The 13,364-nt window shown below is 39.0% G+C and overlaps 1 protein-coding gene across 2 annotated transcripts in view; it reads left to right on the top strand.

The window, feature by feature from the left end:
• Positions 1-13,364, top strand: part of LOC100701748 (roundabout homolog 2) — an 81,223-nt gene that overhangs the window by 42,430 nt on the left and 25,429 nt on the right. Inside the window, exons 3-9 of one of the 2 annotated variants that reach the window (XM_005471927.4) lie at positions 3,964-4,121; positions 4,280-4,400; positions 4,539-4,677; positions 7,104-7,240; positions 8,586-8,597; positions 9,097-9,221; positions 10,949-11,120. In XM_005471927.4, coding sequence (XP_005471984.1) covers positions 3,964-4,121; positions 4,280-4,400; positions 4,539-4,677; positions 7,104-7,240; positions 8,586-8,597; positions 9,097-9,221; positions 10,949-11,120 — 864 coding nt within the window. The remainder of the gene's footprint in view (positions 1-3,963; positions 4,122-4,279; positions 4,401-4,538; positions 4,678-7,103; positions 7,241-8,585; positions 8,598-9,096; positions 9,222-10,948; positions 11,121-13,364) is intronic. The other variant, XM_005471928.4, reaches the window with a different exon arrangement.

Raw genomic sequence — 13,364 nt, 5'->3', positions numbered from 1 at the left:
ACGTCAAAAAGTTTAGAATCAACAATTAACCTAACTTAGATATCTCTGGACTGTGGGAAGGAGCCAGAGTAACTGAACACTGACAGGTGATTGAACCAGGAACCTTCTTACAGTGCAGCAGCAGTGCTAACCACTGCACTACTACGCTGCACCTAAAAGTGCATAATTTGTAACTATGCAGCCTTTATGAATGAGACCAAATTTCAAGTTTGCAGTAGCCCATCATCAAGAAATTGTAAGTTACTCTCTTTCAAAACTATTCAGACAAAACTGATTGTGTGCACCATTCATGGCAAACCAAAGTAAATCAATAGATAAATTGTTATTTTAAATCATGTGTGGCGGCATCACAAGTAAAAATAGCCCAGAGACAATAGGTACAGTGTATCAGAATGTACCTGCTAGTTATATTCAGTTACCACAGAACATTGCTATTAATAATGGGAGTAATTGATACATAGATATTTGCTGCCCAGCTACTGGCACAAAAGCACTACAATGTAATCCATCCATTACACAAATTTACCTCTGCCTCTTCCTCGGTCTCAATATGTTCAAGCAGAAGCCTGGGCCCACTACAGCCTTTTATTATTTCCTGGAAAGTAATATCAAGTGGGTATTAGTTAGAAGGGTGTTTAGTGTTACTGTTTAGATGTACTAATATATTTATTTGATTGATATTTACTTGCATTTGGGGAATTGTCAATATAGATAGATGTTGTAAATTGCTTTGGAAGTGGTTTTATGTGAATATTGAGCATTTTTGTGTGTGTGCAAGAAACGCTTTCTTTATCTGGTATGCACCAGATAGGATTAAAGTAGAGTAGAGATTATGTTAGTTGCATTATGAATTGGTGTCTGGCTGGAGGGTTTGGCTAGAAATATGTTTTCTTGTGTCTTTTGGAGGAAGAAATAAATGTGCTTCATGTTTCAAAACTCCTCTTGGACTTGTGACCTCCACATTTCGGCTCTTGGCTGCTCGACCAAGCTCACACTGAGACAGGGAGAATTTGGTACTTTAGATTTAGATACTGTATAGCTGCAAGTGGCTGATAATGGATTAGTATCTGACACCAGACATCCTGCCTAGAATATGTTTCTTTTTTATGGTATTGCCAGCATAGTGTGACAGTTATAAACTCCACCATTACATTAAAACAGCAACCTTTGTTTAAGACAGACTGCCTTTTCCCCTGCCTTACTTCTTGTAATTGGGTTTTCACTTCATCTTCAACTAACTGGTTTTCCAGTTATTCCTGTGTGTGTCTGGGTTTCACGGTCTCTTGGGACAAGCTGTTAGAGAAGCATCTCTGATGTGACAAAACAAAAACAGGAAAGCAGTTGTGTGACTGGATGAGTGCAGTGTTGCCTTCATGGAATGGGTCACTAAGCGTATAGTACAACGTGACAGCCAGCTAGGCATATGTCTGTGCCAAAGTAGTGTCTGCGACTGAAGCTCGTTTACTCTAGCTACTGGATGTGATTGACAGTTAGGCCAAAGGGCTGTTGGCTCCTTCCTGATTTGCTTTTTCACTAGAGGTGTCCTCTGGGACTTGGAATTCATGTTACAGTATATCAGCAGAATAGCTTATGGCAGTAATGTGGATGAAAAGCAAACACAGGCTATCATCTAGTGTGGGATATGATAAAGTGCTCTAGTTTTTCATTAATTCATCACATTGAAAATTAGAAACAGCAGAATTTTATTAAACAACAGACAGTTATTTAATTTGAAAACTTCCTTTTATTCATTTATTTATTTTTAATTTTGTAAATCGTCATTGTTGCCATACAGCACACTTTGTAATTTAAAACAGGCCTAGAGCAAGACTTGTTAAATAAATAAATAAATAAAAGACGTCAAACGCTGTTAATGTAAAGAGGCAACACCTCATTGCATGAACCAGATCATGATATCTATTTTTAACTGTTATTTCAGTGATGGCTTACAGTACTCTCAATCCTGTGGTTAGTTAAAAAAAAAAAACTAGCTTTAAAAATGATATGTGGAAAACAACTGTGACAGAACTGGGGAGTTTTTGAAGCATTAACCTTTAACTTAGCAGCAGCTATCACATACATCTGTTCAAAATGCATGGTTTTTACAGGGACTGCTTGACAATCCTTGATGTTTCCGATCCTTTGAACGCACAAAATCAAGAGCAGATATCGCTGCCGTGGATAAATTAAAATGTTGACAAGAGAGGAAGAAAGGAGAATGTGCTCATAAATGGCATTCTAATAAACTACAGGTCCCTAGACGGAAAATTAAAATAAACAAGGCATATTTTTTTAACCACCATACTTCATCCAGGTGTCATAGCATATCATGTCAGTAAATAACTTCAAGTATAACGTGAGCATCTCTGTTAAAGATGTTGTTTTGAAACAAATTTTTATCCTTGGTTCTAAATCTGGCCTTGTTCCTGCTCCCTTTTTATTTCATAGACATCCACCAACAGAGTTTGATCTAATTGGTATCCCCAGTCACTATTTGCACTACCTCTCCTAACTCCTATATGCAGTGTTTCAACTTCTTTCTAAGAAACCAAAGTTTGACCCTGTGTCTGCTGAAAAACTCAGGCCCATTACCAACTGTTGTTGTCATCCAAGGTCTCAGAAAGAGAAAAAAAATCTTTATTCAGTCAAGCTAGTATATTTTATGTCGAGAAATATCACTGAAAATGTATGTATGATTATAATGAATTTCATAAAACATTGAAAATCATCAATTTTGTATGAGAAAATGTTCAATAACTGTTTGAATTATTTAAGAGACCACTGTGCAGCCTTTGATACGGCTTGGTAGTGTTTTAAAGCAAACACAATAATGAATTGGAGAGTGAATATTTTCAATCATCTCAAGGTGCCTAATTTCATCATAGCCATAACACACGGATGCCTAATATCATTTTGAACCATAGTATCTATTTTTCATTGTTAGCAAGTGAGTAAATAGTAAGTTCTGGCTATTAAACTTATGAAGATAGTTATTCCTGTTTTTACTGTGCTGCTTTTGGAGTATTCATAATTCCCAGAATATGAATTTTAATGATTTAGTGACCCAGTGAATTTCAGGCCAGTGTGTACTTTACTATCAAAGTTTTCTAGAAAAATTAGTTTTAAAGCGCCGGGATAATTCATGTTACCCTGAGATTGAACCTGCTGAGTGTGTTTAGTTCTAGGAGGATACTGTGGTGTCCTGTGGTGTCCTGTGTTGTCCTAGGCAGTGGGTGAGCTCATGGAATCGGGGTTGTTTTGTGTAGATTCTACTCAAAGGATAACATTGCATTGTAGCAAGATCTCAAGATGAGTTTTTCACCTCACCCAATCAGGTATTTCAATGTTGACCTGATCATTGCTAGTATAGAGTCACATAGACTGATGTCTATGTCCGTATGCCAATGTCTTTTGTGCACTTACCAGAGTGTAGCTCACTTGCTTTATCGGGTACTTTTACACTGAGTGATTCAGCCTCAAGTAGTCAGACTTATTACAGTTTAAATTTTTAATGCATGATCATTTACTTTACTTCTTATCTAGACTTGCCTGTTTGTGTGTCTTTAATAGTTTTGCTTTGCTTTCATGTCTCTTTCTGTGTTTTGGTGTGTCTTTCCTTTGCACATTGTACTGCTAATCCCACCTAGATATATACATGGTGTTACATTTATCTGCAGAGCCCATACATTCAGTATGCCCTCAGAGTGATGGCTGTATTATCGGAGACAGATAGATGGGCGATTGTCTCATGCGGCAGTCTACTTGACAGAATTACCTTGAACTCTTAAATTACAAAAAAAAGTCATAGAGTTCTGTTAGCCTGTGGCAGCTCAATCTTAAAGGTAATTTTTGGTTCACATAATGGAACAGCTGAATCTGAATGAAAATTTAAACTAGTGACCTGAAGTAGATTTTCTTAAAGAAATGGTAACGACCATTGCTCTCTTTTTTTATATTTCTTAGTGTTGCGTGATGACTTCAGGCAGAATCCACAGGACGTGGTTGTGGCAGTTGGAGAGACTGCCAGTTTTGAGTGTCAGCCACCACGTGGGCATCCCGAACCAACCACCTTCTGGAGGAAAGATAAAACTCGTCTTGACCTCAAGGATGACAGGATCACAGTGGGTTAATTCCCTTGGGGAGGGGACTCCTTTGCTATTTCACGACCTATACACTAAATCACATACTCAGCTACTCACATTAACCCGGAACCGTCACGGGGTAAAGGACTTTGTATTGAACCGGTTCATTCTAGTTACAGGTGCCTTTTCTTCCTCAGGTCCGTGGAGGAAAGCTGACCATCTCAAATACCAAGAAGAGTGATTCAGGGATTTATGTGTGCGTGGCAGCCAACATGGTTGGGGAGAGAGATAGTGAAAAAGCTCAGCTCTCAGTTTTTGGTAAGAAGTCTGACATGCACATATGCTCGGTTCAGAAAATAATATATCATAGCTTTTTTTTTTTTGGCACCTACATCATTTAATTAGTATATCAAAAGTAAATTTCGCCTCTGTATTATCTTTCCTGCCGACATCCAGAAAGACCAGTGTTTGTGCAACGGCCAGTGAACCAGGTGGTCTTAGTTGACGAGAGCGTAGAGTTCAGGTGTCAAGTCCACGGTGACCCGCCGCCTGCGCTGCGATGGAAAAAAGAGGATGTGGATATTCCTCGTGGCAGGTGAGGACTGTGACTGAATGTGTTTAGTGCACGTCTGTGTGCCATGTGCGCGTTCGTGTTTGTGTGAATGTGTATCGATGCTAAAACGATAATAGATAAATGTTTGAGCAGAGCTAATGAGTCCCATCAGAAAAAGAAGTTTTAACATACTGTAATACTCATGGGAGACTTTAATTAGTCTGTCAAAAAATAATGTCGGCCAAAAAACAGATGAATGTCTGTCCTTGTGTTCTTTTTACTAATGCCAGCTTTGTACAATTCAATTGTGACACAAAAGGTACTAAAAGAGATGGAAACATAATAGGATCCTATATACTGTCTATAGTATAAAGGAAACGAACTACAATAGCCTAGTAACTGGATATTCAGCTGTAATGGTGTTTATTTAATCATGTCATGTTTTAATCCAGTTTATGGTAATTTTGCAATGGATTGCATTATAATATGTAGTGTTCCTGCGATTTGTTCCACACATTTAGACCACATCATATGCATATGCGAATTGCGGTTATCCCATAAGAATGCTCATTTTTAAAAGTTATTATTAGCCTATCACTGTTTGTCTTATGCTTTATATGCTTTAAATATATGATCTCTGTATAAAAACAGTGTGATTCAGTCACTACATTTTTCTAACTGAAGTTTGAAATCTGAAGACTGATAAATTGTCATTGTCTGAAGTATGTAACTTACATCAGCTCGTAATTTCAGGCATTTTTCAAGGACTTTACAAGATGTGATATGAATCAGATTTTTATCACAAACTGTAACAGACAATTACATTTAATTAAATTAAAAAACAACCATGGCAAGCATTCTGTCTGAACTATTTCATTATAAATATTATCAGCCTATCAGCCAGTACAGCACTACGTACACTGCAATTATGCTAATTGCAACAGCAGTCTATAGTTATGACTGTTTAACTAGTTTATTTGTTTCTCTGAACTGCTTCTGAAATTCAATTTTGCAGCTGTAATGCAAAATTAATTATAGGTTTTGTTCTTGGAGATGTTTTCAATTTCTTTTGGAGCTGCTTCGAAATTAATCAGCTATATTAGTTAATTAGAGCATTGAAGGGTATGCTTTCCTTAGCTGAAACATAGTAGTTCATCTTTTTTATACAAAAATGCGATTATTCATGTCGAAATGAATGCTGATTAATGGCATTATTTTAAAAAAGAAATAAACATGGTGCAAGCCATTAACACGCTATAAAGTGCCTCTGTGTTAGATTATATTTTGAGGTAGACTATAACAACTGATTGCCGCCCTATGTCTGGCAGTCTGTCTGCTTACCTATGTTATGCCCTGTACCTCAGTACCCCCTGACTCCAGAAACATGTCCTACTTTCAGGCCTACCTCGCCTCACTTCCCTCCTTCAACTTCTTTCATTCTTTTCCGAAACCCACCAGCCTCCTGGGAAGTCTGTATCTGGGTCAGGGATGTGCTGTGAATGGAGTCCTCACCAGACTCTGGACAGACCCCACAACTCCCATCGATATTCCGCACACACCCTTTGGAAGAGCTATTTCTGATGTGACTTTTTCTCACCCCTTGTGCCATTTCTCTGCTCGACTTGTCTCCCATCTTTGAATCAGTATGGCTGGCTAGACAATTTCACAGGATCGCTCACGCCAAAAGGGACCCGAGAGAGGGAGAGCCCGACTCCTTGCTCCTTTACTCATTCTGTCTGTAGCCCCTATGAGGCACTTATCTAAACTCTGGTAGCTTAGATGTTCCTCTCACTCCAACTTCAGTGATGCTGACTTACAGTATGCTGCACTGGTGGATACACACTGATGCATGGAACATCTCTATGAATTAGTCATTTCTTACTGCTCAGCTCATTCATCATACTCTGTTTGTCAGACTATGCCACTCCCTTATTCTCAGACTGTTTGTCTATCTCTTCCTCTCTCTCTCTCTCTCTCTCTCTCTCTCTCTCTCCCTCTCTCTCTGCCTTTCTGTCTTTTTTCGTTGCTCTCTTCCACACTCATACACTTAGGCACACACACACACGGCATAGTAAGTATACTGCACAGCCCACACCACAGTGGGTGGTTCGTCATTATAAATATTGAAAAAGTGGAACAGTCAGGGTTCCAGCTGAAAGCACCTTTCATTTTGCCATGCATTCATCGCAGTATAATTACTTCCCTTTTTCTAGCACTGTAGAAATTGCCTTAGAAAATCTGCCTTTAATGTATCAAAAAAAGACACAACCCTTTTAAAGCTTCCATCTGAAACATCACACGGTAGTTTATACAACAGCGATTTGATATCATTGTTTGTTTGTTGTTTTTACACTACACTTTAAAAGTGATATTTTTAATTTGCATATAACCGTTATCATGCATCCAGCTTTATTAAATCAGCTGGGGATGTTACTTGACTTGCTGTCACTGTTCCTCTCTGTCACCAGGTATGACATTAGATATGAAAAAGACGACTTCCTTTTGAGGATAAAGAAAGCATCAGTGAGTGATCAGGGAACCTTCACCTGCCTCGCTGAGAACCGTGTGGGTAAAGCAGAGGCCTCCGCCTATCTGACTATCAGAGGTGGGTAACTGGTTGTGGACTCACACTTGGCAAAGCTCATAACCCATCCCTGATACTTTTTTTTTTGTATCTCCCAAAGCAGGCCACAGGACAATCAGTCCTTTATTGCCCACTTTATGAGCATTATTGCCCCCCTGCTGAAAGGCTAGGCCTGGCCTCAGCTTTTCTTTCATACAGTGGGCTGATGTAGTTGATTGCTCTAGATCTCCAGCTAGGCGCCAGATATGAACAATCTTACCAGCTTTAAGTGAACTTTTATGACCTCTCCTGGGGGGCTAATTCTCCATCCAGCCACTCACTCCATATTTACACCTTATCAGTGGGAAGAAGCTGTTTCATATTTGAAAAGCTCAAGCAAAAATTAAGCCAAATTTGGACCAATTACATTATCTCTGTTTTTCGTTTTTGTTCTTTCCTTCTTTTTTTATGTATGAAAAAACATTGTTGACAGAGCTAAAAGGGGATACTCATTTGCATACACTCCACAATTTTGTTCCTGGACTCTACTGATGTAGCGTCACGTGACTCACGCATCAAAATAATCCTTATTTTTCTTGTACTTGTCCTTGGTGTATTTTCTCCACTGCCTAAAATGAGCTGGTTTAGCTCTCCTTCCCCTCACTTTAAGCCAACTTTCTTAACGAAACATAACCAAAAAGGTTTGAATGGAAGGCAGATGCTGTGTCCACAACCAGACCTGTGTGTCTTAATTAACCATATTAAGATTATCTGCGCTAAATGACATCACAAATATCCGAGAGTAGAAAAAAATGCCTAAAAACAAACAGTTAGGGAGGTCTGAAGTCTGAATTATGGATTCAAAAGGATTACATTACCTCAGCCCATATTCTGACCTTCCAAGGCAAGTGCAGCTGATTTGGAATCACCTAAAATTATCTTCTTAACTTCTTAACAACAAATGCATAGAAAACACAGCATAATGTATACAACATATCTCATCTTTAATCAGCCTGCCCTCATCAATGATCCATTTCATTTACATGACTTTCGATCTACCAACAGATCTATTAAGTTTGCAAATCTGCTAGTCTTAAAACATAAATCATTAGCGATATAACTGTTCAGCAGTTTTTGCCATCAGTTTCTTATCTCACAAACACCAACAAGGTACTATTTCCTTAAGGTCCACGTCATCACCTGCTTTGGTGACTGGTTTTTACCCTCCCTGTCCCTGAGTTTCATGGATGGAAACCCAACTCCATCTCATTCATCTCTGATTTTCATTAATTTCTTTTTTTTTTTCTGTCCCCTCTGTTCTACTCCTCTGCTTTCCTTCTCTCTGTGTTGTGTGTAAATCTCACTCACACCATTGTTGTGTCATCAGCTCGCCCCGTTGGTAAGTAAGAGCTGATCCCATTGTGCATGCGCTGCTCTTTGTTTTTAATCACACACCTGTTCAGTATGCATGTACCGTTGTGGCATTCCACAAACGCAACCATCAAACTAATTTTAGACATGCATTATATAGGCTGTTTCAGTCAACCACTGATTTATTCCGGTAGTCCTTAAATTTACCACGTCACTTTAAGAAGAAAAAAAAAAAGAGTTACAGTTATGTGAGATGTGCCTTATTTAGAAAAAAATGAAGATATATGGGCACTCTAACGAGTTATTATTAAATATCCTGATACTTTGGCAGCTGGATTTAGCTCATTTTAGCTGTATAGCTTTTCAGTGAGTAAGACCCAGTGCATGAATCCCTTTAATTAGCAGCTGGACGTCCAGTTCATGGATTTTACTTTGAAAGTTTAATTGGAGTCCTGATGAAAACACAAGCAGAATTCTGTAAAATTGCTTTGCAGTTGTTTTATGGTTTATTTTGCTTTTAAACTCAGAGGCACCTCAGTTTGTGGTGCGTCCCCGTGACCAAATAGTCGCTCAAGGACGAACAGCAACCTTTCCCTGTGAGACCAGAGGAAAACCTCAACCCACTGTCTTCTGGCAAAGAGAAGGGAGCCAGGTAAGGATGGAGACTGTGATTTGAACGATATTTACTTATTTTTATTTTTTTGTAGGGTGGTGTACATTTCTCTTTGAGGCTTGCATTCCTATACAGGCATCGATTCCACAACTATCATAATAATTTTTCAAAAAATGGTCAAAATCTGACTAAATGGAACAAGCCAATAGAAAGCAGTGCGGTTCTGTTCCACATGCATATAATGAAGTGGTCATTTATCATCAATCTACGCTGGTCTGACTAGCCAATTCACTTAGCAAGAGACAATGTCATGTACTGCATTAGAGTCATTAGACATAATGAAAGCAGGCTAATGTCCTTTCCTGCCCATCAGCTTGTCTGCCTAGGGTGCAGAAATGGACAACGCTGATGCCTCAGTTTTATGACCATGACTTCAGGTTATCACAGTAGAATTAGCACTCTTGTGGTAAACAGCTATTCAGACCTTGTAGGAAAGAGACATTGACCCACTTTTCTAACCGAATTGTACACAGGGGAGTGAATATTCAAGTATATTGAAAGCATGTGTTGATGTTGTTTTGGTCTGAAGAATAATTTTGAAATAATTAATAATACCTATAACTATCAGGAATAGTGCGTATCATCATATTCGACCACTGGGGAGCTAAACACATGACCCGAGCATTGCCAGAACACTCACTCAGTCCACTTAATTACATGAACATGATTAGCTGCTCTTTAACACAGATATCTAATCTAATCATGTCAACAACTCAATGCATTTAGCCTTGTAGACATGGTCAAGATGACCTGCTGAAGTTCAAGCCAGGCTTAAGAATAGGGAAGAAATTAGATTTAAGTGACTTTGCCACGGTTGTTGGTGCCAGACAGGCTGGAATAGCAACAACACCCTGATCTATTGGGATTTTCTTACACAACTGTGTCTAGGATTTACAGAGAATGATCCAAAAATATCCGGTGAGTGGCAGTTCTTTGAGAGAAAAAAAATGCCTTGTTGATGTTAGAGGTCAGAGTGGAATAGCCAGACCACTCCCAGCTGACAAGGAAGGCAACAGTTAGTCAGATAAGGTTGTTTTGTTACAGCTAAATTATGCAGAAGAGCATCACTGAATGCACAACATTTTGAATCTTGAAGCAGACTATAGCAGCAGAAGACCACACCAGAGAAACACAAAACAGAGGCTACAATTTTCACTGGCTCAACATTGTCCAATTTTGGATACCACTGGAATTCCATTGTCTGGTCTAATGAGTCTGAATTTCTGCCGGGACAGTTAGATTGTATGGTCCGAATTTGGCATAAATAACATGAAAGCAGGATCCATCCTGCCTTGGCTAAGTGACTCAGGCTGCAGGTGTAATGGTGTGTGAGGTATTCTCTTGGCAAACACTAGGGCCCTAAGTACCAACTGAACATTGTTTAAATGCCACAGCCTACCTGAGTCTACTCGCTGACCATGTCGATCCTTTATGACCACAGTATACCCATCTTCTGATGGCTGCCTCCAGCAGGATGCTGGAACATTAAAAAGAGTTCACTGTACTCAAATGGCATCACAAGATCTCAATCCAACAGAGCACTTTTGCAGTATGGTTTAACAGGAGATTTGTGTCATGGATGTGGAGCTGACAAATCTGCATCAACTGTGTGATGCTATCGTGTTAATATGAACCAAACCTTTGCGCTACTAAACAAGTATGTGATCTAGTTTATTTACATGTCTCCCCACTGTCCCTCCCAATAGGATCTGCTTTTCCCCAGTCAGCAAGCACAAGGAGACAGCCGTGTGTCTGTGTCTGTGAATGGAGAGTTGACCATCTCTCCTGTACAGCGCTCAGATGCGGGGTACTACATCTGCCAAGCCCTCACTGTGGCCGGAAGCATCATGGCCAAGGCCCAGCTTGAAGTAGCAGACGGTAAGACGAGAGTAGATATAGCAGACACCTTCCTCACAGAGAGAGAAAATGTTTACCTGTGAAGGAAAATATCTAGTTATGCAATTTATATATACACAGTTTAGCAGGATTAAAGAGCAAATAGGATAAAAGAAACATGAGAGATGTTAAAGAAAACTTTGCTTCCTGAAGTTACAGTGATTTCGCAATGTTGTGCAAAGTATATCGGCATAATAACATCGTGCATAACTTAAGAGTCTCATCGATGTTTATTATTTTGATGGGGCTCATATAGCTTATAACATTACTCAAACACTGAACACCACTGTATCAAAGATAATTTATCTGCCCACACTTACTGGCAAAGATGCATCTGTATCTTCTAAAAGCCAGCCACTGACAATGAACCTTTCCATTTGCACCTTACTTTTTTAAAGACTGAAAACATGTAAAATAAAACGATCTACTTCATGGAGAGACGCAACGCTTTTTTTTTTTTTTGACAAAGCTTTAATGTCAGCATTAAGTGCTGAGCTGCTGCCAGCTGGGAGCTGTTTATGCCCTTCTCCCCATTTGTTTCTTGGCTTTTTCTCCCACACATTATTAAATTAGCATCTGTTGAAGTGTTTTTTTGGAGAGGAAATGACTTCTGTTCTGTCACTCAGAGGAGATGGATAAATATCAAAATGTAAGGTGTAGAGCGCAAGGGATAGGAGAAATTCCTTTGACTGATGGCTGAAAACAAAGATGGATAGAGTTGGCGTGACGCCTGGGATGTTTGGAAGCTTGAATTGTATCGTTTTGTAGCATGCACTAAGCTTGTAAGATCAGCTACCATACTGTATGTGTCCACTAGATAAGGATTTTCTGAAGTGCTGGTTTCTCTAATATGCCATAAATGTTTGAGTGTAAAAGTACTTTATATCTATGTAAGTATAGCTATAACTTTAGCTATGTTTTTTTTAGCTGTGATGTTTGATTGAAGAGTACCAACCTGGACCAGCAGTGTAGAAATTGATATTCTTATGCATAATCAGTAATTAGTGTTTTGATACAGTTCAATAAGTAGCAACAGGGACTAATACTGGAGAGTGTTCTCTTGCATCCCTGTAACAACCTTGGAAAGCAATATTGTAATTTTTACTTTTGTCACCAAGGTTTGTGAGTATGATTGCATTTTTCACAGAGCAGACTAAATCAGGAACAGCAATATCATATTTTTGTTTATACCATAATCACTTGGGATAATGAGAGCATGCTCTACAGCAAATGTAATATTAGAAAAAGTTTGCTAGAGCGTCTTTTGTTAGATAATACATAAACTAATTTCGTGTTGAACTAGAAAAAGTAATAGTGGCATCTTCCCATTTATTTAATGTTCACATTTACATCTAAGTTAAACCTTAATATATACTTTTTAACAACACAACGTGATAATATTGCCATATATATGCAAACAATTTACCTCTCTGAAAATCACATGCGGTTCTGCTTACTGTACACTATGCTGCACCTAGTTGTACCTGATTTTTCTGCTATTCTGCTTGGGTTGCTGTATTGCTCATTGTCCTGAAGGAGGTGTGATGAAAGATAAGGCAGGGGGAGCCTGCTGTAAACACTTGTGTGAATGGAGACAGCCCTGATAACAGTGGAGAGCAGCGGTGAGGAAATTGGAAGCGAGGGATAGTTACAAGGCCTAGAGAGATTCAACACTACCGAAATTACTGTTTGAGAGTGCAGAGGCTGTTTTCTGGATGATATAACATGCTCTAAAAAGCTTTAAAAGAGATGTATTGTTGTTCTGCTTGGCATGCTAATTCTGAGTTTCGTTCATGTGTGTTTGTGGGGCACTTGCCAAAAGGGTGGAGATAGAGCCATGAGTCACAGTGGAAAGAGAGAGGACAGGCATGAATGTGCTGAGAGGTGTTATAAAGAAGGTATGGTAATTAGCACCACGGGTGAAGCATCGTTAATCCTCACCTAGTAATTAAAACTCAAAGGTGTGATGCAGTGCCATGAACACTCCGCCCTACTGTGGAAAAGGCTCACAAAACAGTCAGTTCCTCTCACAACAAATCCGTCAGATTGAACCTTAACTTCTCGGGCATGCAACCACAAATATAATTATTGCAATCACAAATTAACACCTTGTGATAAGGTCATGTATTTTTCCCACAAATCTGATAACTACCAAGAAAACAGTTGCATGTTTCTTGCCAAGACTATGACATTCAAATTACAATGTTAGCAAAACATTTAAATAAT

Source organism: Oreochromis niloticus, linkage group LG10, assembly GCF_001858045.2.
Source record: "Oreochromis niloticus isolate F11D_XX linkage group LG10, O_niloticus_UMD_NMBU, whole genome shotgun sequence".
Classification (NCBI taxonomy): Eukaryota; Metazoa; Chordata; class Actinopteri; order Cichliformes; family Cichlidae; genus Oreochromis; species Oreochromis niloticus.
The sequence above is the reverse complement of the archived record's forward strand: the minus strand, read 5'-3'. Positions and strand labels throughout refer to the sequence as shown.